The sequence below is a fragment of the Euwallacea similis genome, chromosome 4 (assembly GCF_039881205.1).
Source record: "Euwallacea similis isolate ESF13 chromosome 4, ESF131.1, whole genome shotgun sequence".
Taxonomy (NCBI): Eukaryota; Metazoa; Arthropoda; class Insecta; order Coleoptera; family Curculionidae; genus Euwallacea; species Euwallacea similis.
In genome coordinates, this window is record NC_089612.1 from 5,868,111 (window position 1) to 5,892,307 (window position 24,197).

At 39.3% G+C, this 24,197-nt stretch overlaps 1 protein-coding gene across 6 annotated transcripts; it reads right to left on the reverse strand.

The window, feature by feature from the left end:
• Positions 1-534: 534 nt before the first annotated feature.
• On the reverse strand, positions 535-23,782 carry LOC136408519 (uncharacterized). 6 transcript variants are annotated; one of them, XM_066389544.1, is made up of 19 exons: positions 23,492-23,782; positions 22,650-22,787; positions 11,024-13,018; positions 10,060-10,221; positions 9,445-9,795; positions 9,201-9,389; positions 7,930-8,076; positions 6,451-7,863; positions 4,783-5,217; positions 4,230-4,352; positions 3,871-4,170; positions 3,446-3,817; positions 3,310-3,396; positions 2,910-3,263; positions 2,500-2,793; positions 2,282-2,442; positions 1,709-1,979; positions 1,505-1,649; positions 535-1,255 (listed from the first exon to the last, which is right to left on the reverse strand). In XM_066389544.1, the coding sequence occupies exons 2-18, from the start codon at positions 22,716-22,718 to the stop codon at positions 1,527-1,529; spliced, it is 6,846 nt and encodes a 2,281-aa protein (XP_066245641.1). In that variant the 5' UTR covers positions 22,719-22,787; positions 23,492-23,782; the 3' UTR covers positions 535-1,255; positions 1,505-1,526. The 6 variants fall into 6 exon arrangements, with proteins under 6 accessions (XP_066245641.1, XP_066245639.1, XP_066245642.1 ...); XM_066389542.1 differs by having other exon boundaries at positions 6,340-7,863; XM_066389545.1 differs by having other exon boundaries at positions 7,018-7,863; positions 23,492-23,779.
• Positions 23,783-24,197: the final 415 nt, after the last annotated feature.

Below are 24,197 nucleotides of genomic sequence, written 5' to 3' on the forward strand. Positions count from 1 at the left end.
CAACTGTTTGAGAGATATTCGTATTTTATATTTTTCTTGATGTGAGCGACATTGTTGCATATCTTCTGAAAAAAAAGTAAAGTCAACATGCATTATCTCTAATTGATCAAATTAAAACAGCAACAGTCGTAGAGTAAGCGTGTTTTTATTTACAAAAATGTTTACTAACGAGGAATATGCAGGCATGGTTTTTACGTATTTTTTTGTTATTTTTAATGCAGCTAATGCCTTGAAGCGGTTAGATCGTATCAGCGTCGATTTACAGAACGACATATTCCCAATCACAAAACATTTGTGAGAGCTCATCAAATTTCGAGGGAAACTGGCCATTTTCCTCGTTTGTTCGTAGCCGCCGCGAAGCACAGACCTCACATCTCTGGATTTTTACGTTTGGGGTCACCTAAAACCTCAAGCGTATTCGCAACTCATCAACTCCAGAGAAGAATTTAACGTATAATAATATAATAGCAATGGTTTGAATGGGACTAATAAAGCATACTTTCCTATCCTTGTTGAATAAAACAAGCATTTTAATCATATCTGGTATATTTACAATTAACATATGACCTTAAATTTTTACAAATAGCTAAGATAATCATAATAATTTACATAAAATCGGAAGTAAAAAATCGAGTTTTAAATAGAAAGTAATAGAGAATAGTGTGCGGTTATATACAAAACTGCATAAACAAGACAAGATAGGACTTCACCTATAGGTACGATAAGTTTATAGGCACAGATCAAATTATATGGAGCCTACGAATGAATAGCGACAATAATTTACTATAAATACATTGATAGGACCGCACGATATAATATGTAACAATTCAAAACTTCGCAGTCCCCCTGATTTAACACAACATCCATCAACATCAGTGGCATAATCCTATGTATCGAAATGTATTGTTAAGGGAACAAAACGATTGTTCAAACCTTAACAAATTGTTAATCGAATTTTCCAATAAAAAAATCACTAATAATAGTATAGGATGACGTTCGTTTTACTTGAACCGTAAAATTCATACGTTCCTCCTAATAACTAAAGCATACATCCTCCAACATATACATCGGCTATGATGGGAAAGTACCTCATTTTTTTTGTACAATTTGAGATAAGATTGAGTAGACCAAAAAAACATAAAAAAAGGTAAAAATGTTGTTAAAATCAACCGGCTGCAGCGCTAGATGCTTGGGAGAAGTTGCCCATTGTTCTCGATCCTGAGCCAATTAGAGACCTAATTCCCACTCTGGCACTCTAAAAAATTCAATCGTTCATTAGTATTTTAAAGGCAAAGTCTTGTAAATTGTTAAGTCAGGCTATAAAGAAGAAATAGAACCTCTGAGTCTTGAGTCAGATTTGAGAAGTTGATTAAAAAGGGTTATGATATGAGAGAAACATTTTTTGGACCTCCTTCAACATTAGTAAAGTATAAATTAGGAAGATAATAAAGTATGAAATAGAAGAAAAAAGCTCGGAAATGCTCAATGTGATTTAGCTCTTTACCATCATGGGGGAAATTTTAAAATCAGTTAACTCTAGAACTGCTGCTGGCACCCGCAATACTGGGCACCCCAGAACCTGAGGAAAGACTGCTAAGCACACCAGAGGTACCGGTATAAAATACGCTTCTGACTTGCTGAGCGGCGTCCTACAAATCCATTCCAACTTCAAACCTGAAAAACTTTGAAAAAACTCTCCAACACTTACTTGTATGGCAGATCCCAGGAAACTAGATATAGCTCTGGTAACATTGACAGCTGCGGTCAGCAAATTACTTCTGACCATTGAGTCACCCTGATCGTCTATTCCAGGGATCGGGTTTAAACTAACTGGTGGTAAAGGGCGCGGCCTGGGTGTGGTCACATCCAGTTCCAGGTCGTCAATGCTGTTGCTGACGCTGACAGTGGACACCGTGGAAAAACGCGGTCTTATCGGGATTTCAGCCACGATCGGGCTGGCTGTTGTGGTTCTTTGGGGCCTAAGTATGAGGGAAATTAGTGATTTAAACTAAGTTTTTCTCAAAAAGTATCGAATTGCTATTCTTGACAATATGGTGGACATTTTGACCAAAATACAATTGTTTACTTTGATGGGGCCGCAAGCGACGTGGCGATAAAAAGAGTTATTGTTAGCAAGAGTCCTGAGTGAGAAAGAGACAGTAGCAGACGCACGCGCAACAACATTCTACTGTAGAAATGCTTTCGTAAAGGCCCTAAAACTCTGATTTAATGTAGATTGAATATATCCAAAAAATACATCACATGCCCCTCTATGACATACCTGGGTGTGGCTCTCGATGTAGCCCCGTGCTGTCCTGCATGCGTAACTTGAACCCCCTCATTCACATTTATCAAATTATGTAAACTCGTTATTTTCGAAAAATCTAGCTGATCGGCTGCATTTGGATTATTCTGAACAGCCTCTAATTGTTTGATTAATACCTGTTAACAAAGCCAATTATCGCTGCTTTCAAGTTCCTAATTAAACGGGAAACATACCTGTATTTCTTCTTGTGATAAACTAGGCTTAGTGACCGGAGCTGCGGTCACCATGGGCGTAATCCTAGTGGGTTGATTAGTCAGTAACTCCTCATCAGCCCCAATTTCCTTTGAAGGCACCTTGGCTTTGTTTTTCCGAGCTGAAGATGGCTTTTTAGTGGTAGGAGGGTCCAAGATATCTAGCAGCCAATTGAGTCCTTGCATCAACCTACCCCCGATGGGTCTTGCGGTAGTACCAACCGCCCTGGATTTGGGTTTTGGTTTCTTCGTTACTGGAATCTCTTCGAATATCCCCTTTAAAATGATTAGAAATTAGCCATCTCGAGATATATAGATAGGGTATAATATAAATAGGGCCGTAATCGTCCGACGCGCGCTTAGTGGACAACGCTGTATATGGCTATACTTACAGCCTCTTTAACTTTCTCCCCAAGAACTTTAGGGGTAGTAGGCCCAATCCCGTGTTCTTTCAGAATAGCTGCCAAAACTGCCTCGTCAGTTTTTCCGTAAGTGGAAGTAAGAGGGGTGTTGGTGGTCAATCCGTTCAGATTATATTGCCTCAAGACGTCCTCCAAGGAGGGAGTAGTCTTCTTTGTGCTGTCCTCTAAATCTGTCAGAAGTAGCTTGTCCTGGATCGAATTGGGACGTTTGCTGGTAGGCCTTTCTGTGGTTGTTTTTTGAGTGGTAGTCCTCCGTGTTGTGGTTGGAGGGGCGGCTGTTTCAGTCGCGTGAGACTTGTCTCGTTCCACAGCCATTGCAATGATCTTCAGATTTGAGTTTAACCAAATTAGCTCTTAAACTACTACTTACTCTATTGGCCAGATTATTCGCAGTCCCTCCAGCAAGAGGATTTGCTATTGGAGGCAAATTCGGAGCTCTCGCATTCGCCCCTCCAAACTAAACATCTTCATTAACCAACCATACTCCAAGAACAAATATGACTTACCATTTTTGTGAGCAAATTAATTTGCTTCAACAGCTCTGCTTGCTCCTGCTCAATTTTCTCAATTTCCTGCAAATTCCTGCGTTGCTCTTCATTCAAATTATTAAATTTTCCATTTTTTTTTAGCTGATTAAAAATCTTATCCGTCTCTTCTTTGCTGGCCGAAGTCAGTTTAGCTGCCTGAGTAGTCCTCCTAGTTGTGGGTTTAGGAGTCGTAGTGGTGGTGGTGGTGGTGGTTTTAGTGGTTGTAGTAGTGGCAGTGGTTGTGGTAGCAGGTTCGCTGGTAGTTGTAAAAACTGTGGTTGTAGTCCTAGGCGTTGTGGTGGAAATTCTCTGCGATGTCGGAGTTTGCGAGAGTACAATTGTAGGCCGCGCCTATTGAATGACAGATATCAGTAATTTACAAAAATTTCCCTTTTATCGCTTACAGTGGTACCAGCAGCCGTTAACTCTTCAAATCGATTTCCAATGCTATTAGAAAATTCGGGACTGCTAGTGCTGTAAATTCTGCTTTTAGGTGTAGTTACTTTGAGCAAATTTGGGAATAAAGTAGTCAAAATGGTCGGGAATATTGAAGCAGGAGTAAATGTAGGCACCTCCATGGTAGAGGTAGTTCTTGGCGGGAGGCTAGTTGAAGCGACGGCAGTGGTACTTTCAATTCTCTTTGTGGTGATTGTGCTGGGTATTTTGGTTGTAGTACTAGGAGGCAGAGTGGTTGTCGACAAAAACTATGAGAAGATTAGTATAACTTTAAGCTGTAGTTTGAATGCACTGCACAATAGCTTACCCGCTTAGAAGTAGTCGACTGAGTAGGACTCACCTCACTAGTAGTTGAAAGAGGAGAAGTAAACAGGGGCGCTTCTTTTCCGGTAGTACTAGTCGAATCAGTGCTACTACTAACTATAGAGTTCTAAAAACAAGTAAATAGTTTCTTTGGTGCCTAAAAATTAACCAGGAGAAAGAAAGAACATGCGATGCTGCGTGCTGTGAGTACCAAGACTATGTATTTACATTAAAGGAAAACAGTGTCTTCAGTCGCCTTATTGGGAGCCAAGAAATGATTTGATGTTAATAAGAATGATAATGTGAGTTCATATAAAGTCATCAGTCAGTTGGTCTGTTAGTCGGATTAGATCTACCAAAACAACTACTGCTGTCTACACGACTTGCCTTGATGCTTTTATACTCAGTTTTGGTGACCGGCTTCCAGCGATACACCACATCCCCATTGACTCGACTTAACAAGTCTTGTATATTCAATACCTCATTATACTGCCAAAAAAAGATGATGATGGTTGCAATAAGCCACAAGCACCTCTAAAGACACTTCTAATGCTCACCTGATTGACTTTTAGAGTCTTAAAATTAGGAGTCGGCTGAGGCTTAATCAACATATTTAGAGCCTCGACAGTCCGTCCGTTCAAAATTTCCCCTAAAGCAGGTGGTATGGTTTCAGTGCTTTGCGAAATCGTGCTGGAAGATACTAGCAGAGTGCTATCTTCCGTGGTACTTAACGGTACTGTGCTGGTTTCGATATTAGCACTCGTCGTTTGTGATTTACTAATTCTCGTCTCGCCGGGTACCGCCATAATTTCGACTACGTTCTCAGTGCTAGAAGTTTGCATAGTAGTGCTAAGAGGGAGAGTAGTGCTAGGGATACTAGTCGCAATCGTGCTAGATGGCGGACTAGAAGTGGTACTAGTAATTACAACTCTAGGTGTGGATGTGTAACGTCGCTCGGTTTGTAGTACCCGAGCCATTTTATTCGACTCGACCTAAAATAAATACAAGAAGAGTGAAATTGCGTTTGAGGCTAGGATGATGAGGTACAGCCTCGACAGTTGTACCGAATGATGAAGCGATGAGGCGAACTACGAATGAAAGCGGCAGATGAGAAGATGAGAGGGAGATGATAGAAATAGGGAAAGCGTCACGAGTTGTACAGGGTAAAAGAGTTTATATAAGAGAGTAAAGTACTAACTACAAGTGAGAATACCGAAGAAGTCTGTTTTGTCAGTGGAAAGAATTATTAATCAAAAAATGGCACAAAATTTCATATTTTCTGCTCAATATGGCGAAGGAAAATTTTTCCGCTACGAGTAACTTCCCGAAGTCGAAAACTGCCACATCTATGAGTGGCACTGAGATCTAATAGATTGAGCAATCCTCTGAGAGATGTCGCCACTGCGCTGGAAATTATTTTTGATACATTATCAACATCGGAATAACATTATGATTTCGATATTATCATGAGTAACTTTCAATATGGCCCAGTTCTAGGCGTCAAGTTTGAATTAAAAAATTACTGATCAGTAAAGGGCCAGTTGAGATAATTGCTGGCAATTTAAGGACCAAATAATTGTTATGATTCTGCGCACAGAGTGTCCCAAATTCTATAATATTACAGGGTGTTCTCAAAAGTAACGCACATGAATCTTTTAAAATAAAGAATTGAAACTGCACATGTTTCAGCAACGGTATAACATTTCTTGTCGGTTTCCGAGTAATGACAACAACCGAATTCTCAAATATAAAAGTTTATCCTCTACAAATCCAACCATTTCCCTACTCCACCGCACATGCAACTTTCCATACACACTCGGACTGGATTAAATTTTGAGCAACGTAGGCACATAAAGCCACAATCATGCGACATAAGCAGACCTTAATTTTAAACACTAATTAATCACAAAAAATTCAGAGACACAAAATGTGGAGAAAAGCGTGCAAAGCTGGCAAAATCCTACTTAAAACAACGAAAATCCGAGTGCTTTGGTGAAACTTCAGCCTTAAATGAAACCTAAAAACCCTGGATATTGAATGAATTAATATCCAGAATTTCTTTTAAGGGCATTCCCCCGACACCTCTAGCCCTCTACAACACAAGGAGTGAATACCGTAATTGAATTACTGTCCGGGGGAGCCAATCCATTGGCGGTATCTGTTACTTGGTTACTTGTTATTTCTACCAATGGCGGGGGATTGGGCCTGATATCAAAGCCTCTAACCTTTATAATGGGGTCCATAGGAACAATGGTTCCGTTGGGGAACCTCCTTACAACGGTGTTATTCGGAAACAGTCCCACTACGATGAACGGGACCTCCTTATTAGGCACAGCCGGAGGGCGTTTGCGCAAAACTGTGTTATTGTTAAGAACGGCGAAAATGAAGTAGTCGGGAGTGGTAGAAGTCGTCGTGGAGGGCGTGGAGCCCTCTATACTATTGTCGTCTATCGGTACGCCCACGTCCTCAGACAGGACTCTACCAGCCCTCGAGGATGAATTAGGGGTGTTAGAAGACGAAGTGCTGGTAGGCACAGTAGAGGTTAACACATCAGTAGAAGTTAACACATCAGTAGAGGTTAACACAGCAGTAGTGGTTAACACAGTTGTGGTGGCCTCCGCAGATACCGTGCTAGTATCAGTGGTTGTCGTAGACGTAGAGTCATCAGTAGACGTTAGCACAGTGTTATCAAATCCTACTCTACTCGCAATGGTAACAGTGTTATGATCGGGAGTTACGGAATTAGACAATAAGTCATTAGCAGAAAAAATAGATACACTGCCGGGACTCACTTGAAATGGAATATTCAGAAGTGTGGTTTGTGTGGACGATAACACATCTGTGGAAGATTCTTGCGTGGTGGTACTAGGTAATTCCGTTGTGGTGGTAATAGAATCAGTGCTGGTAAGTGTTTCGGCTTCAGAAAGAAGTGTGGTGCTTGGCACGTCTGTTGTGGCAGCTGTATTTACACTCGAAGAAATATATACAGGAGTAGTTATCAGGTCACTAACAGTGATCGCCTCGATGGGCTCTTGCGGAGAAAATGTAGTAGACACGAAACCCCCGAAAGACTTGGGGGTGACCACCACTAAATTGTCCGGAGCTTCACTGGAGGATGGTGTGGACACCAGTCCGTTAAGAATGTCCAGCAACTTCCCGATGGTCTTTTGCTCAATCACCTGATTTTCGCCGATTTGATCTAATACGCTCAAAGGATTTACAGAAGTGCTTAAAGGCAGTGGTGCAGGAAGCTCAGCAGTACCTACAGAACCACCCCTAAATTTTGCCGAATACTTAGTAGTGACAATGGACAGCGGAGTGGTGGAAGAAGGTTCGAGATCTGTACCTACTTCATTCGTTTGGATAGCAGACAAGGAACTTCGGATTTTCTCGATAATCGTAGTCGGTTTTTCGCTGGTTATAGTCTCGATTATGTTAGTACGAACGTCAGGTTTAGTCTTGTCGTTGCTGGTAGTCGGTTTTTTCGAAGCCAACTTCAAAATGGCCGAGTTGCCGTTGGCTTCAGTAGTCACGGGGATTGCAGCCGAAGAAGGGGCCGCAGTAGTCGAAATCATCGTGATTGAGTTAATGATCCTCTCGATTATAGACACGGGTTTCTCAGTCATGCCATCCTTGACCTTTAAACAAAAAGAATTACCTCTCTTCTGTGTATTTAAATTTCTTTCCTCTCTCTCTTTAATTACCGTTGGGGACATTTTAAGATTTCTGTCCGTAGTCAGAAATTCTCCATTAACCAAGTCGGCCGACGGAATGGTGTTAACAGGATCATCGAAACTGATAACTTCCACTCCCAAGTCGCGGTCTTTTACTGCTTCAATCCCGTCTTCGACCTGAAAGTGTCAGTCAGAAAAACTAATCAGTGGGGTTGTCTTAGTGGGGATTAAAAGGGCCCCTTGTCGAACTTAACAAATGTAAACCGGTTGCGAAAGTGTTTATTGTTGTAGATTATTAAACATGGTTAGATAAAGTGCAAGAAAATTGTGCAACTACCCAATATTATTCCAAGGGAAAAAGGAGCAAAGGGGAGATTAGAGGCGGCAGCAATTAGCCCTGAGAAGCTGTTTAATCCCGGTTTAAACTATTGTTAAATTCAATAAGGAACTTAAATAAATCCACTGTATAAGAGAATAAGATAGTACACCTTATAACGTTCTAATGTTAGTCAACCATCACCTTAATGGTGCGAAACTGTGCCAAATCTGTAACCCATGCAAGTTTTGCAAACAAAAAAAACTCCGTTACTCTTGAAATTCCTTTATTAAGAAAATAAAATAGTACACCTAAAAATATTAAAAGATGATCTGATGCGGGTAAGTACACTGGTGTCCCACTGGGAATCCCATAGATCTGGTATAGAAAACTTTTGCTAAAAAGTTAAAAAACGTTTCTTTTCATACTAAATTAACGGCATTCCTGGTAGAACACCCTGTACAGTCGGTCCAAATTCCGAGTCCACTATGGGTGTTAATTGGCGACAATGATTCTACTCTTAACTATAGGAAAGAATGAAATCCAGCACCAGTTAGATTAAAATCTAAGTGTTAATGTTGTGAATGTGGTAAATCCAAAACCCCAGCTGAAATAATTCATGACCAAGTTAAATATTCAGTCTTTTAAGGATAACTCTGTGTAGTAAATTGTGAGCTGAATGATTTCCTGTACAATATTCAAATCCTATTGCGGTTTGTGTCAAAGGTTTTGGACCTTTACATGAAGTTCCACAAAGCTGACGAACAACTAATATAGTGCACAATCTAAATCTAAACAATAAGCAGCGGTGTTGTGTATAATGTGTCCTCACTTCACTCACTTAATACCAGGTGTAGTCAAGCGGTCTGAGATCCGACCTTATCGTCTGTCTCTCCTTCACAAAATGACAAAAATTACTATCCCAGGCGTACTATTTTATCCTCTTAATCATACCCCTCGATACTCATATTGTCAAGTTACTTACCGATGGTGCAGGTGGGGTGATGGTGGGCACTGTGGGTACGTAGGCAGGGGTGGGTATGGTGGGAATGTAAAATGGGGCTATCGTGGTGGCTTTCAACACGGTACTCCTAGTAGAGGTGTCGCTGCGGTATCTGGAGCTGTACCTACTGAAGTTACTGGTGGGTTTTTTGATAAATGCAGATTTAGTGTCCTAAAAAACACCCTTCTGACCACCGCAAAAGAATTGTATAAACACTGGTGGCTACCTGACTGAGCACATCTAATTTGCTCTTTTTGGCCTCATTAGCCTCTTTTTCCATGAATTTGGCAGAAAACTTGGCCTCATTAATAGAGCTGAAGGGGGTGGTTGACGGGGGTGAAGCAGTGGATCTGAGAGCTTTCCTTCTAGAATGGTGGTCAGAATACTCTCTGGTGGTGTAAATTTTCCTTGGAGTGGCAGAAGTTTTCAATTTCTCCAAACTTGGCCTCACAGTGGAAGGTTTCAGCGGCCATTTTTCTTTCTGCCTTCCGATTTTTGGCTTCTCCGAAAACTTCGCTCTTACTGGTCGGGCTGTCGTGGTCGATTTAGAGTCCAGCTCATTGTCAGTTTCAGTGATCTACATGTGCAGTTAACAGTTATAAGAATATTAATAATTCCCCCTCGTTGCAGTGCAACATTCCTGGGTTTAGCCATCTGGCAAAGAAAACGAGTTTCGCAACAAAAAATGTACAAAATAAGAACAAAAACTGCGATTTAATTGATACACGTTGACCCCTGCCTGCATATTTTTAATTGACTCGAGGAAAGAGAAAGTGCATTTTAGTGCGGAATTTTACATGCTACAGGGACGGGCTGGGCTCTTATCATTGTGACAACTTACGGCCCCATTCAGCTTCTTGGGTTTCCTCGAAGGTAGCGTCGTGATGGCACGAGTCAAGAAGGATGATGTTCTAGGTGAAGCCGTGCTGGAAGTCACGATTGCTTTCGCAGTAGACGCAGGAGCGCTAGTCGTGGTTGTAAATGACCCTGACTTTGGTTCTTCCTACAAGAAATTGAAGGCTGGCCTTATTTTTTATTGGGAATACTGGACGGAAAAATGAATGTTTTTTGCAATTTTTATTGAATTTATCGAGAAAATCTTAGAATTTCATAGGGATTATTGAAAATTTGTAGTCCACATAATCTTCACTCCCACAGTTTCTACGATATTCGCCTGCAAAAAATCTTCTTGACCTAATGGTGAAGATGAATTGTTATGACGACATCTATCGAGTGTCTATTAATATAATGACTTAGAACCATCGCATGAACACCATCTAGCGGAATGCGTTCCTGACTAATAATCCTCCTCGAAGATTCTCTGGGATGCATATGATCCATATCCATCCTACTATATGATAAATTCATTGTTAGCTCTTAAACATCAATCTGAATTTGATTCACCGCCGACACTAATTTCATAACAATCAAAATTGCATTGCAATTGATGAATTACAATACATATTTTAACGGTAGTCTCCTAACCGATTTAAATTGTAAATTAAACATTTCCAAATTCTGCCCCCGACTGGGCTTAAAAGATGGCAAATATTCGAGGAAAAAATTGAGAAAATGGCGTAACGAAAGCCGTGAAAAACCGTATACCCGTCTGCAAAACATTTTCCTTATCGAATCGCGACGAGAAAGTCGGATCGTTAATGGAACCTGAATGGTTCCGTTACGTAACGTCAAACTTTCGTTACAGCAGGTTCCCAAGACCGTGACCGAGGAACCGAAAGAAGACGAGATCACCAGGTCGATTCTCTAAGCGGGTTCAAGGACTATCAGAAGCTATTGTTTCCTACCTTGTTTTTCTTCGACTGAATCAAAGCTTTGAATGGAGCCGGGTAATTGTCGTCTTCGCCGATTTCCTCTTCGGAACTTTTCTTCTTTTTTCCTACATCTGTGAATTTAATTTCTGCTTTCTTGGTGCCCCTAGACAGGATTTCTGCAGCCTTGGCTTTGGGCACTTTTTTCCTCCTGGTTATGGTGCTCTTCGATATCACTTGATTCACTTCAGCCACTACAGATTCCTTTACAATTGGAGGTGAAACTGAAGATACTAGAGGAGTAGTAACAGTGCTGCTTTGCACGCTCTCAGTCTTTGTAACACTGACTCTAGTGACTCCATTAGTGGTAGGTTTCTCAACAAACTTCACATCGTTTTCGGTTGCACTTACGTGCATATGATCAATCCCACTTCTGCGATTTGTGAAAGATCTTGATTTTGGTTTGATAACCGGAGATGAGACCAGAGTCTTCGACTCTCTTTCAAATAGCGGTAAGACTTCCAGTTTCGATTCATCTATATTAGGAGGCATGTCTGGTTGCCTACTTCGAAACCTCTGGCTACTTCTACTTGTTTTAGCTGTGGAACGCACTGTTTGAGTGGTAGATTCAGCTACTTGAAACCTACCACCTCTTCTTCTAGATGACGCTTGAGTTGTAGAACTCTCTTGTCGGTTTGAATTAGAAGCAACTGGAGCTCTCCTAGCACTCTCATTTCGTCTAGAAGGAATTGCAGTTGGTTCGGCAGCAGTAGGTCTAGCAGCCCTGCTTCTGATATTACCACGCCCTTTAACAGTCCTGCTAGTGCTAGGGGTAATAGAAGAGGCAGTGGTGGTTGTCTCAAATCTCCTTACTCCTTGTCTGATGCCTCTAGAAATGGGGACGTCACTAATGCTGACAGGTACCTTTTCGAATTTGCTATCAATTTTCCTGCCAGGGCGAGGTTTGGAGTTCTGCTCATTTGCAGTGAAGACTGAAGGTCCTCGATAAATGCTTTCAGCCCCTAATGTATCATCCACCTTCCTTCTAGGAGCAGCTCTTTGTCTGGGGACTTCACTAGGTCTAGTGCGCGATCGCGACCTTGCAGTCACCGCATTATCGACTTCCTCAAAAACCCTAGATCTTGAACCATTTCTTCTCCCAGGCCTTTTTGTTGTAGTAGTAGAAGGGGGAGGAGGTGCGGTTTTCACTTCCTCTCCCGCTGGTAAAACAACATCTCCAAAATCGGCTTCTGTAGCTACCTCCAAGCCGTCCGCAATCAACGGTTCTTCAGTTTCTACAGGTACATAATCCTCAACAATAGGCCTGTCTGTGATTGGAGGTTCAGGTTTGGGACGTGAGGTCCTACTCCTTGATCTTACTGGAGCTGAGGTGACTTCAGAGCCTCTTAAGGAAGGCAAAGGTTCAGCTCTAATAGAACTCCTGCGAGACGGTATGTCATCCGCGTTCAAAATTGGAGCTTCTGATCGTAGAAGACTAGGTCGTTGACTCAGAAATCCTGACTGAGCACTTTTTGATGCTGCAGCTAATGACCTTATGGTGCTGCCAAAGTTGGTAAGCAAATATTGCTCATCTACAACTGGAGTAGTTGTCTTTGGAGGAGGAGTTTCCCCTCGGGATTGCAGTATTGCCCTGGCAGTGCTTCCAAATCCAATTTCTTCTACATCAACTAAAGGACTGGAGGCTTCGAACGTTTGAGTTCTAGGGGAGGAGACTTCAAATCTGCTTTCCGAGAGCACTCTAGGTTTGCTTCGCCTAACAAACGAGTCTATAGGAGAGTCGTTATTGATTTCTTCTATTGAATAAGTTTTCGGAGCTTCAGTAGGTCGAGATCGTCTATCAGCAGCCGCTTTAGGGTTATTTGAATGTATTCTCGTTCTAGTGGAGGCTCTTCTGTTTGATGTGGTCCTAGCAGGTTCCTCAGATAACTGAGCAAATTCTTCTGTGGCCGAAAACCTGGATTTTCCCCTACTTCGCGTGGGTGCTTGAGATTCTTTGGATGCATCTTGGTTCTGAAACAAGTCAGAAATGTTTGTTTTAATAATTATTCTTTTGTTAACGGAAACCGCAATTAGCTCCCCGGTTGGTACATATTTTTACCACACAATATCGCAACAAAATGAGAACGTTTAAATCGGGTAAAATGAACGTATTCGCTTGCCTTGAACTCATTGTGAATGATTTATAAAGTGTTTATATAGTGTAAACATATAGGTAGGTATTGATTATGGGATATAAACCATAATAGCATTGTTAGGTTTGATTGTAGGTTGTTAGGACTTTCTCTTCATTAATCGGAAGATTGATTTTAATATGGAAGAATAGAGGAACGTGTATGTGTGCAAAAGCTTAGCTCTTTGCGGATAGCTAACAGTGTCCTTTGATAGGCTTTTACCTGCAATGTTGAAAACTAGGACAGCACTTCCGTAGCAAGTAGAGTTGACTGAAAAACTTTTACCCTGAATTAAATCTTCCAGAAAGTGAGGAGTTTGCGTCATAATTAAACCTCAGAGACCTATCTTTTGCACCTTCACCTTTAGAACTCTCGAACTTTGAACACAATTTTTGCTCAGCCCTTTTCTATAATTTAAAGATTTAAAACGTAAAAATTTTATCAATGTATAAACCAACTTCTCCAGTTTTTGAGACTTGGGAATGCCGAGAAGGTGTAGTCCAAAACAACGATTTTCATCAAAATTTAGTGACGTGAAAGTGAAGAATCCGCAACTAGTTTTGGATGAAATTGTGAATCAGTTCTGCGCTTTTTGAATAAGCAAAATAATGCGGTCCGAGGCAAAACTTTTGACCCAACTTTGAGGGCTGCGAAAGTTCAAGAGTGATAAATATTCATAGGCCACATTACGTACGCAATATTTTAGTTTTTAAACCTTCGAAAAAGATGAAAATCCCCAGTTTTTTAAAGAAAACTACCGAATAATACTGTGGGACGAAATGTTGAAAAATAATTTTCACTTCTCTCATAATTTTATTCGTTCACGTTCATTCATACTTTAATTAACTCTTGCTTGCCACTGTCAATTCGAAAATAAATGGTCAATTACTATGGAAAATTGCAATATTTAGGAAAATCCCGAAACATTTAGTGGAAGAAATTGATAATTCTCTCTTTAAAATCGACATTTTCTCCCACTGCCTTCTTAGTACTGACATGAATTGTAGATGGCGCTTCTGCAAGGATCTATACTGGCGCTTCTACGAGGAACTATCAATAAGGATATGTATTACGCAAGTAAAAACAAGTTTATTTCACAACCTTATCGAGAATTCACAAGAAAGCACAACTATGCTCTTAAAAAAATCATTTTTAAATCATAATATTCCTTGCAAGTTTTCCCCCTCATAGCTGTAGCTGAGCCTCGCGTAGGCAACCAAACTTACACGCGTCGTTTATCCAAATCTCTGTCGCTGTAAAGTCGACAATCATCAGCACAAATTTGCAGTTTTCTATCATTACACTTGAAGTTAATGAGAACCAATTCCGTTTACCTCAACTCTGAATAAATACTGGTGGTTCTTGTGAATTGATTTTTTTTCAATTAGTGCGTGTTAAACCAACAAACGAACTAACTCAGCTGCTTTAACAATTATCCGTGCTCTGGTGCCTTCGCAAATTCCTTGTATCATGTAATTCTACAGGAACTAAACCGCCGTCAGAATTGGGTTTCTTATTATGTCTCTTAGAAAAAGCAGCATTAAATAATTTAATAGCCAGCAGTAGTAATTTTGCAGTCTGAATGGATTTTAATTCACTCTCTTGGTACCGTGTAAATACCACCGACAGCGGAAATTTGTGATTGATATACCAGGTGATTCGTTAATAATGGGACAACAAAAAGCTGGAGATACTACACGTCAAACGGTGACGATTGGAGGAAATGTGCCTTATTCTAAAGTTGATAGTTCTGGATATATACAAGGTGCTGAAAGTTAAAATTTTTATTCATTTTTTTGCCTTTTTCCGAAAATATCTGGGACACTTGAAAATTTGTAAAGTTATATTTTTTAGATGATGAATAAGATACATGTTTCATTTTCCGCGTCGCTAATAGAGGCCGCCACTTACGAATTTACATTTAATTACTTTCAACCCTGTATGTCTAACGTGAGATTTGATTCAAAATCTGAGTTTTCGATGAACTACGCATTCTTGTTTCATTTCATTATCTCGGTCCATTTTCGAGAAAAATCTATTTAACAAACACCGTGTTTAAATTTGATATTACAAGAATTAAAAGCGAAACAAACCAGGCGCATTTTCATTTTCTAGAAGACACAATTAATATACGCAATAATGATTTAAGTAATTGTCTGACCTAGATACTTCCAGAATAATGACAAAAAAATGAATGAAAGTTTCAGCTTTCCGATTGGGCATATTTTGTCCAATCGTCACCGGTTGGCGTGTGGTCTCTCCAACTTTCGGTTGTCCTCCGTTCGTGAATCGCCCCGTAGAGAGAATTAAGCAATTTTTTATTGTTTAGGGCAACTCCAGATTGATATAAATGTCATTTCCTTAAGCTTAATTAATATGGCTAATAAAGGACACTGGTCAACCTTGATGAAATCATCGAAATAAAGAACAATTGAGGCCACTTATTCGGTGTAATAATATCACGGTTGCAAGGGACAGGTTTTTCCTGTTACACTCAGTAGATGATGAATATTGCCAAATTGCTTTTAAAAGAAGTTGGTGGGAATGTGAGTTATTCAAGCGTTGAACCTCAAAGGGGACCTGCTCTATTATTATCACTGAAGCAGTAATAATTTGTAAAAAATTTTGTGTCCATAGAAGCGGATCTTTTTCCTTTCAACACAAGCTTTCGAATGGGACACATGGCAATTAGGCGTTTTTAGAAAACTGTCAATTTCAATGAATATTTATTAGAAATTGTTATATTGTATAGGTACTTGAGCTTAGCCTATCAACAATAGAATTTCAGGAAAGCATTTATGAAGTCACGGTACAATTGGCAAAAACAGGCAAATTATTCCAATCAATAATGTTTATGTGGTGGTACTGATTTTCCACCTTGCATAGGCTTAAGCTAGATAACGTTTTACCTAGTGGAATTATGTTTATTCAGCAGCAGAAAAAAAACCTACAACGAAGGTCGATTGGTAATGTAATATTCTATTGTGTGTGTGTGTGTGTGTGTGAAAGGCAGTCAAAGATCAATATTTCCATCAGAAATAGATTAATAATTAAAACTGATCAAAATATGCGACTTGGGCAGTACAATTGCGCAATAACTTTCACCTGGAGAAATTCCAACCGTATCAAAGCGTACGGTAACCAGAAACATATGGAGCAAGGATTAGCATGATATTTATCATGTGCACACAATTATTCAAAACCCGTGATGGATTTACCACGTGACAATGTCGAATGAGACAACGGTTCAAGTATTGATCAGAAATCAAAGTTGTCGCTCGTCTAGGGGGGGAAAATTAGGAATTTGCCATCACGTGCCGGTACGGACGAGGCCTCTGCGTTAGAAATTTTTTTAATTAAAAAAATTCGTAGATGATAATTATTCCCCTGTTTTATGGTTTTGTTGCGTTTGCAAAGATTTACATACGCAAAAAACGCATTGAACCGCATCAAATCGAAACGTGGACAGCATGCTCCTCATCGAAGTCAACGTGGATTTGTTCGAGTTAGAGAAACTTCAGAAATCTCTATTTTTAATCTAGTTTTGCCGTTCTCTAACCGTCTTCTTAAGCGTCTAAAAGTTTCGCCAATACACAGGGTGTTCGGCGCATGAACCGTCAAAATTTTGTTTGCGGATTGGTAGGGTCATTTGCACGGTTTTTGGCTCCAATGTCCTAAGCGCTGTGGCTACTGAGAAATTAATTTTTTAAGATTCCTCTTCGAATCACCCAAAATCTCCCGTTCAAACCCATAAAACTGTTTTGGCGGCAGTTGTCTCAGCGTAGAGTTTTTTCGCTTTGTTTTGAAAGAAATTCCTGTTTAAAATAAATCATTGTTTGACGCAACGATCCCCAAGAATTTTAGTTGCAACGCTCCAAATTAACTTAGAAGTGGCAAAATTTTTACCTTCGAAATTTATCAAAAAAAAAAAAACTAACAGCCACTAAAAGCTTCGGTTTTATTTAAAAACTTCTATGGACTCTAAAAATAATAATTGTAGCGAATGGGTTCGAACAATGCCGCAATAAGTTCTTTGAGGATATGAAATAACTTGTGCAATTAAATTATTAGGACTAAATTAATGATTTAGTAGGAAGTTAAATAATGGAAAAGGAAAGTTTTTAAAATACAAAAATACTTTATTGCACACACAAGACATAAAAAAAGGCTGCAATTGTTCCTTACAAATCTTGCTCAAATTAGGCTCCTGCCTTTCTTATACAGGCGCATTTCTTATCTCACTGTTGAAAATGACGCCTAAATCCTCCTGATCAAAATTTGTCTTTTAATGCTCTAAAGTATTTGCAAAGGTGCACCCCTAATTCCCACCGCTTATTGAATGATTTGTATCACATGTAATATACCATTAAAAAAACGAAAACTTACTTAAAAAAAAAGGAGTTTTTAAATAAAACCGAAGCTCTCAGTTGCCGTTAGTGTTTTTTTAAGTAAATTTCGAAGATTAAAATGTTTGCCTTTTTTAAGTTATTTTAGAAATTTGCGACTCAAATTTTTGGCGATCATTGCATCAAATAATGACATATTTTAAATAAGAATTTATTACAAAATAAAGTGAAAAAAATTTTACCGCGATTCTTTTTTTAATTCTTTATTAGAATTAAATTTAATTTTCTTTTAGCAGAGGTAGGGGACATGGAAAAAAACATTTTTTGTCTGATAAAATATGTCTGCAAATTAACGATAAAAAAATCAACGGTTATTTATGGACAAACATATATTTAAACCGTCAAGAACTGCTTTGTTTAAAACAAAATTACATTGGGTTTCCATGACAATGACAAAACAAGTAATTTAACTATGGTGCAGCATTATGACGCCTAGAAACGCTTCTACAGGTGTAAATTGCTCAGAATTTAACGGAACCATACTTTGGAGGAAGAGCATTATTTTACGATGAAACGTATTTCACACATATTTGTCTTTATGTCCTCTATTAAAAGAGAATTAAATTAATTTATCCTAAAGAATTTTTTTTAAATCTCACTTGGAAACCTCTATCAATATTTTGGTAGACACAGGAGTGAGAAATTATTTTTTATCTTGAAAATAGCTACTTGAGCAACATAACACTAAAAGACCTTTTTTATTAAGAACTAATGGAGTACTAAAAAAATATGTTCGTATTAAAAAAAATCAGTATCGTGTCATTTTGTCATTAACAACGTCCCGTTGAACCCCGCCTCACGGACGCCACTGGTGTAGGTAGAAATATTCTGCCTACTCCAGAACGTGCACATTTATCCCGCCATAGTATGTCCTTAGTTTCGTGTCCGTAGTTTCGTGTCCCAAACCGTTTTTGAAGCATTTAAAAAATATTAAAAAAAGAAATTAAACACTCTGTATCTTAGAGACGAAGCGATTTCAGACCTAACTTTATTTGACCTAAATATTTGTTTTTACGGGCTCTATATCCTCTGAAAGTTTGTCGGTATGTTTGTGAGACACCCTGTATATACCCACGAGGTACGCATTAAAGGATGAATTTTCTATTTATCTTTACAGGATATTCATGTATAATCAAGATGTCCATAATACAACTACAAAATTGCCATGCAAAACGCGCAGTAAATCTAAGCAACATTCACATGATATATATTCATAAACATAACATTAAAATTCATATCCAAGGGAATCTTTGAACGTTTCCCCTGATAAGCATCAACCAAGTTGCGTAATGGGCCACTTTCGCAGTATCACTAAATGCACACTAAATCCATAATATTTTTTGGTCAAGTTTCACTTTTTTATTATGCACATAAATGTGGTTTAAATTTGAATAATTGAGGCGAATCTTACGTTAATTTTAGACAAAAAAATAGAGATTCGTTCCTGGTTGAGCAATAATGATTTACTAAATGGTTAACGGCAGCCACTAATACATGTAAGTGGTTTGGAATACTAAAATTTGGTTTAGAAACCGCTATTATGGAAAATTAAAGTCGATTCGTGATTTTGCGCGTAGCTACGTCGAAAGCTCCGAAGTTGCGTGCAGTAAGACGGAGCTTTGCAGCACAAGTTGCGTAAGAAAATAATAAAATTGTAATTGCCTCGGTCAAATTATCGCATCCAATTAACCAATTTCTGCTTGTTTCGAAGCTGTCAAGCTATTTCTTGATACACGGACAACAACGTTGAAAGTAACAAGGCCTGCATAACAATAATTATTATATTAGTTGCTGCCGGTGCAATTCATAAATATTTAAAACTATTTAGCAACGACTTAACCCTGCTGAGTCAGTTGAGCATGAAAAAAGATTTTTTTTCTCTGATAAGTCTGCGCTACCAAGGCAATTTCGAAAGTGCGAAAAAACTGGTTGAAACCATATTTCGGGACCCAATAAAGAGCATTTTTCGGTCGGAAAGGTCACTTGCTCACATTCATATACAAGGATGCAGTGATTAGATCCCTTCAGTGGTGTAGATGAACAAATGATTAAGTCGTAATGGGAATCAATAAGTCGATTCTGCGCAATTGGACAAGGCCGAACTGATCGATTCGGTTTCTTGAAGTATGTGGAGCACCGGTAAACGCTCGAACGGCCTTTCATTTTCTTACGTCTTTCCTATTTTGCCTTCGGACATTGTTTTTTGCTCGCAGACCAAACTGTAGTTCTTACTTTGAATATTTAGTTGGTTGTGTAAGGACTGGATTATATACATTTGGTTTTGTGGGTGGGTTCCGTAAGTTTAACTATGTTGGTCAACTCGGAGATTGCAGATGCCGATTTGAAAATGGGGTTTTTGCCACTCGTAGAATACCTTTAATGGTTCCTTTGCAACGAGGAGAGCATTCACTATCTCTGGGAAGAACGACGGAAATGACGTTAATGAAGCGCAATTCGCTTCTCCCATATTTAGCTCTAAAAGCGGTCTCCATGTAGGCACTTACAGTGAGGGTTCTCCACTCTTGTATACCAAGAATAGGCAGTTTCTTATTTTTCATTTTACTAAAAAAATGTATTCTTCATGCAATTCTTGCTTGTTCCAAAACGGTTGAATCAGTTCTCAACGTTTGTTTCCCTTTTCGTTACAGAGAAATATCGAAAAATAGGTCCACTTAGTTGAAAAAATCCCAAAAATCAATTATCGTTTTCATACCAACCATAATCTGGATTTTTATTCGACAAAAAAAGGGAAATACAAAAAAAATCAGTCAATTTATTCACCACCTTCTTAAACGCGCAGCTCAAGTCTTCGACGCGGTTCACTATAGCTTCTTCGGGCCTCTTGGAGCGGTGAAGACGCCACAGCATTTCTGATCTTTTCGTTCAAATGTTCTACGTTCGAAGGAAGATCATTCGCACAAATTATTTGTTTTAAACGGCTCCAAAGATAAAACTCTGCCGTGGTCAAATCAGGACTCCTGGGTGGCCATACTAGAAGACCATTTCAACCGATCCAATTCTCGCCAAACTTCTGATTCGACCATTCCACAATTATTCGTGCATAGTGAGCAGGACAATCATTTTGTTGAAAGTAGCACCTCGCGCGATAATTAATCGATAGGTCATCCAACCTTTTTTTTAGAAAATATAACATATTCAAATACGTATGATTGTCAACCGAATTTTCAAAAAAAATATAGTCCAATCATATCGGACACCGAGAAAGTCCGGAAACTCTCTCGGGGGGAAAACAAATTTCATGTGAAGAAGCCTGTGTCGCAGGTAACGAGAAACCCCGGAAACTTTCTCTCCCTCTAGGAAAATAACTAGATTCGTGTGTTCCAGACAACAAAGAAGCCCGAAAATTATTTCCAGGAAAAGCAACAAAATTCGTATCCTTTGAGGTCTAAAATACATGGAGATTCGGGGCAATAAGAAAGTAGATCGTTCGGCTAGACAAAATTTTGGAACGGTGCCCTACGGGCCTGGACCGATCGTGGGAATCTCCAGAAGCGTGACATTCTGCCACTGGGATTGATCATTAAGGGGTGTTCCTGTATAGCTTACCATTCATGGCCCATATTAAACAGCAGACTAAGCGACACATAGCTGGATCAAAAGCCTTACCAGCGAAGCGTCTTCTCTCCCAAAAGAAAGAGCATAAAGATAGTAGCCAACTAGTTTTGAGCCTCAGCAAGAAAATTTAGGACGTTCTGTATAGGAATAGATTCAACATATATTCAGAGATTTTCCAAATATTCAGGAATATCTAATAAGAGATCGATCGATTTAGATTTGAAGTAAGAGGAATTCAAATAAGAAAAAAAAGGAAAATTGAAATCTCAAAATTGGAAAAAAAATTATTTTGACAAACCTATCACCTGATGAAATTTGGTTCAAAATATGAAAGAGCAATCATTTTTCCAATAATCATGCATTCTTGTTTCTTTTCGATATCTCGATCCGTTTTCGAGAGAAATCTATTTAAGGTTATTTAACAGCTATTAGAGCAACACCCTGTATATATCCGAAACTATCGACTTTAGGATAAGGCACATTTTCTCCAATCGTCACCGTTTGACGTGTAGTATTTCCAGCTCTCAGTTATCCCATTGTTAATGAATCGCCCTGTAGATAAAAGCACTTTAGCCCCCCTCCAGTCGCTCGCACTCACTCGCTATGGAAATTAAATTCTTACTGGGCCTTCCTACCAATGCGAATCCGTTAAAACAAGAAACACCATATGGAGTTATACCAATAAGAAATTCTTCAATACTAGTACTAAACGGAGACTTAAGTGGAAAGAACTTTCTTCTTGAAAAGCTCTAATAACCTTTTACTGGTGTGTTGCAGCTTCTTCATTAAGCAAATTGATCTACGAAATTTGCATGTTTCTGCAATGTAGGCGCAAAAGCCATCCGCAGATGCAATAGTACCTTGATTTCTTCATATCTATATAACTGTCGCCCATCTGCTGTACAAGTAAGTGGGTGAAATGGACATCCATTTAAAATGATGAGGAGTAAATTTGAACGATCTGTTATGCCGAATCATTAAACTATTGACCACCTTCCTTCGGTAACTCGTAACGAGAATCTCATAAGTGAAATAATAATAATAAATTGCCACAATGGCCTGTTAACACTTAAAGTACGACTCACGCTTCTTGCACAATGCTCCTAGGCCAGTGATTTGCTGATGAAACGTCTGAGGTTGATATTTTATTAAGTCCATCCAATCTTCAATTAATCAATCGATTCTAACCATCTTACCTTGCTTTCTCAAACGCGCGTATGATACTTAATTTAACTCGAATTTTTGTGGCATTTTACGTCGATCATGAGTGGCTACTTTACTATCAGAAACAATCTTGTTACGTAGCAGATTTAAGCTCTTAAATGCCAAAAGAGATTAGTTCAATCACGCACATTTGAATACAATGCCAATAGCCTACACATGGGCGCGAATTACTTAACCAGTCTTCCCATGTTCGTCATTATAAGACCAGCGAATTTACATACGAATCCAAGTTCAAATGCATACTAAACAGAAAAAACTACTTACAGTCCTGCTCCTTTGCCCGTAGATCTCCACCCAACACAGGAAAAGGACGAAGCACAGGATCAGTTTCATTTTCAGGACGGGGAGGCACTCATGAAAAGATCAGCGAACCCGAAGATCCATGTGACTGCAAACGAAACCCTGCGAAGGAACCCAAATGTCTGATGAGTAGTGTTACATAGCGAAATAATTACAGTTGAATTTTCACCACTTTACTATTAAGGAACCCAATTAGATATCACATAAGTGCGCAATTTTCCATTAAATTTAACCCAAAAACGCTTATCTGAGGCCAGTTTTTGCCTTAATTTGTGGGTATTAGCACGCATTTTCCCTGCACACCTCATTAAATGCACACATGCGGAAATTCTTATGTAACAATGCTTAATCATCTTAGACCGCATAACTCTCTTAAGAGTGTTTTTATCATCGCAGTCGATTCGTCCTAAGACTGTTCGTCAAAGGTTGCGGATAAGGGGCTCGCAAGACGTAACTGAATTTTGAGGCGCCCCTGACCGGTATTTCCAGAAGGAGCAGGCCGAAACATGTCCGAAAGTGAGTTGCAACATATGTACGTGAAAAAGAATAACATGGTTCTTGCGATAGTTGCTATATTAAAGCGAAAATGCCAAATAGCTTTTTTATCCGTATGCAAACCGGTATTAATACGAACACATAATAAGCGAAAACTGGATTTAGGTTACTTTGGAAAGGCGGAATATCATGGCTTAACTATACAAAATTCGTTTCAGACACATAAGGTGACAACTTTATTCCCCTTCCTGGTTGCCGAATTCTAATTTAGTAAAAGAGCTCTTCGTGCCCAGCTCCCCTTTAAATCTTACCATTTCTTTCCTCCCGTTCTGCAATCCACTCGGCGGCTCTCCTGATTATCCCTAACGTCCGCAAATCACCCGGTATATGAACCAAATTTCGAAAATGAACCGTAAACGTGCGAACACCCGGTATGACACGATCGCAACTAATCAGATATAACTGTGACAGTTAGCGGCGGTTATGTATTTCAATTAAAAATTTCATAAAATCGACTAAAATCCAAAGACTCATTGGTTTCCCTCTCACTTGAGGGGGGCGTCACCTAAACAATTTTTCTTAGCTGCAGCAGCACTGCTCATCGATTGCTTGGCAGCTTGTGGAGATACGCGAAGGAAAATTCTGTGGCGTGGTGCCGCTCTTAAAAACCTTTCTCCTCGCTTATGGGGTACCCCATGGTAGGGGGTCCAACCAAGTGGCCGCCACCAACTGTCGCCTTCACTTCTTGCACGCGGATATACAACAACCATGCATTCAATACTACCTTGAGACAGTTTCAATTGCAGCAATTAATACAGAAATGAGACGTTTTAAGACAATAATCCTAAGATTAATTTTTTACCCGAAAAATATAACTAAACTGGTACCAGCGTTACCATTCACAATCTATTGAATGGCTAATTGATTGAAAGTTGCCATTAGTTTTGCTGATTTAATGCAGCCGGGGTGCAACTCCATCTCATTGAGCAAAAGGGTTGGCTGTTCCAAGTACTACAT

What these genes read in the sequence shown, in the direction of transcription:
- LOC136408519 (XM_066389542.1), bottom strand. Translation starts at nt 22,718, where the DNA reads ATGAAACTGATCCTGTGCTTCGTCCTTTTCCTGTGTTGGGTGGAGATC. An exon ending in AATTAGATGTGCTCAGTCAG is followed by an intron (nt 9,390 to 9,444) that starts GTAGCCACCAGT and finishes GGTGTTTTTTAG; the next exon opens with GACACTAAATCTGCATTTAT. An exon ending in TTAATTTGCTCACAAAAATG is followed by an intron (nt 3,397 to 3,445) that starts GTAAGTCATATT and finishes GAAGATGTTTAG; the next exon opens with TTTGGAGGGGCGAATGCGAG.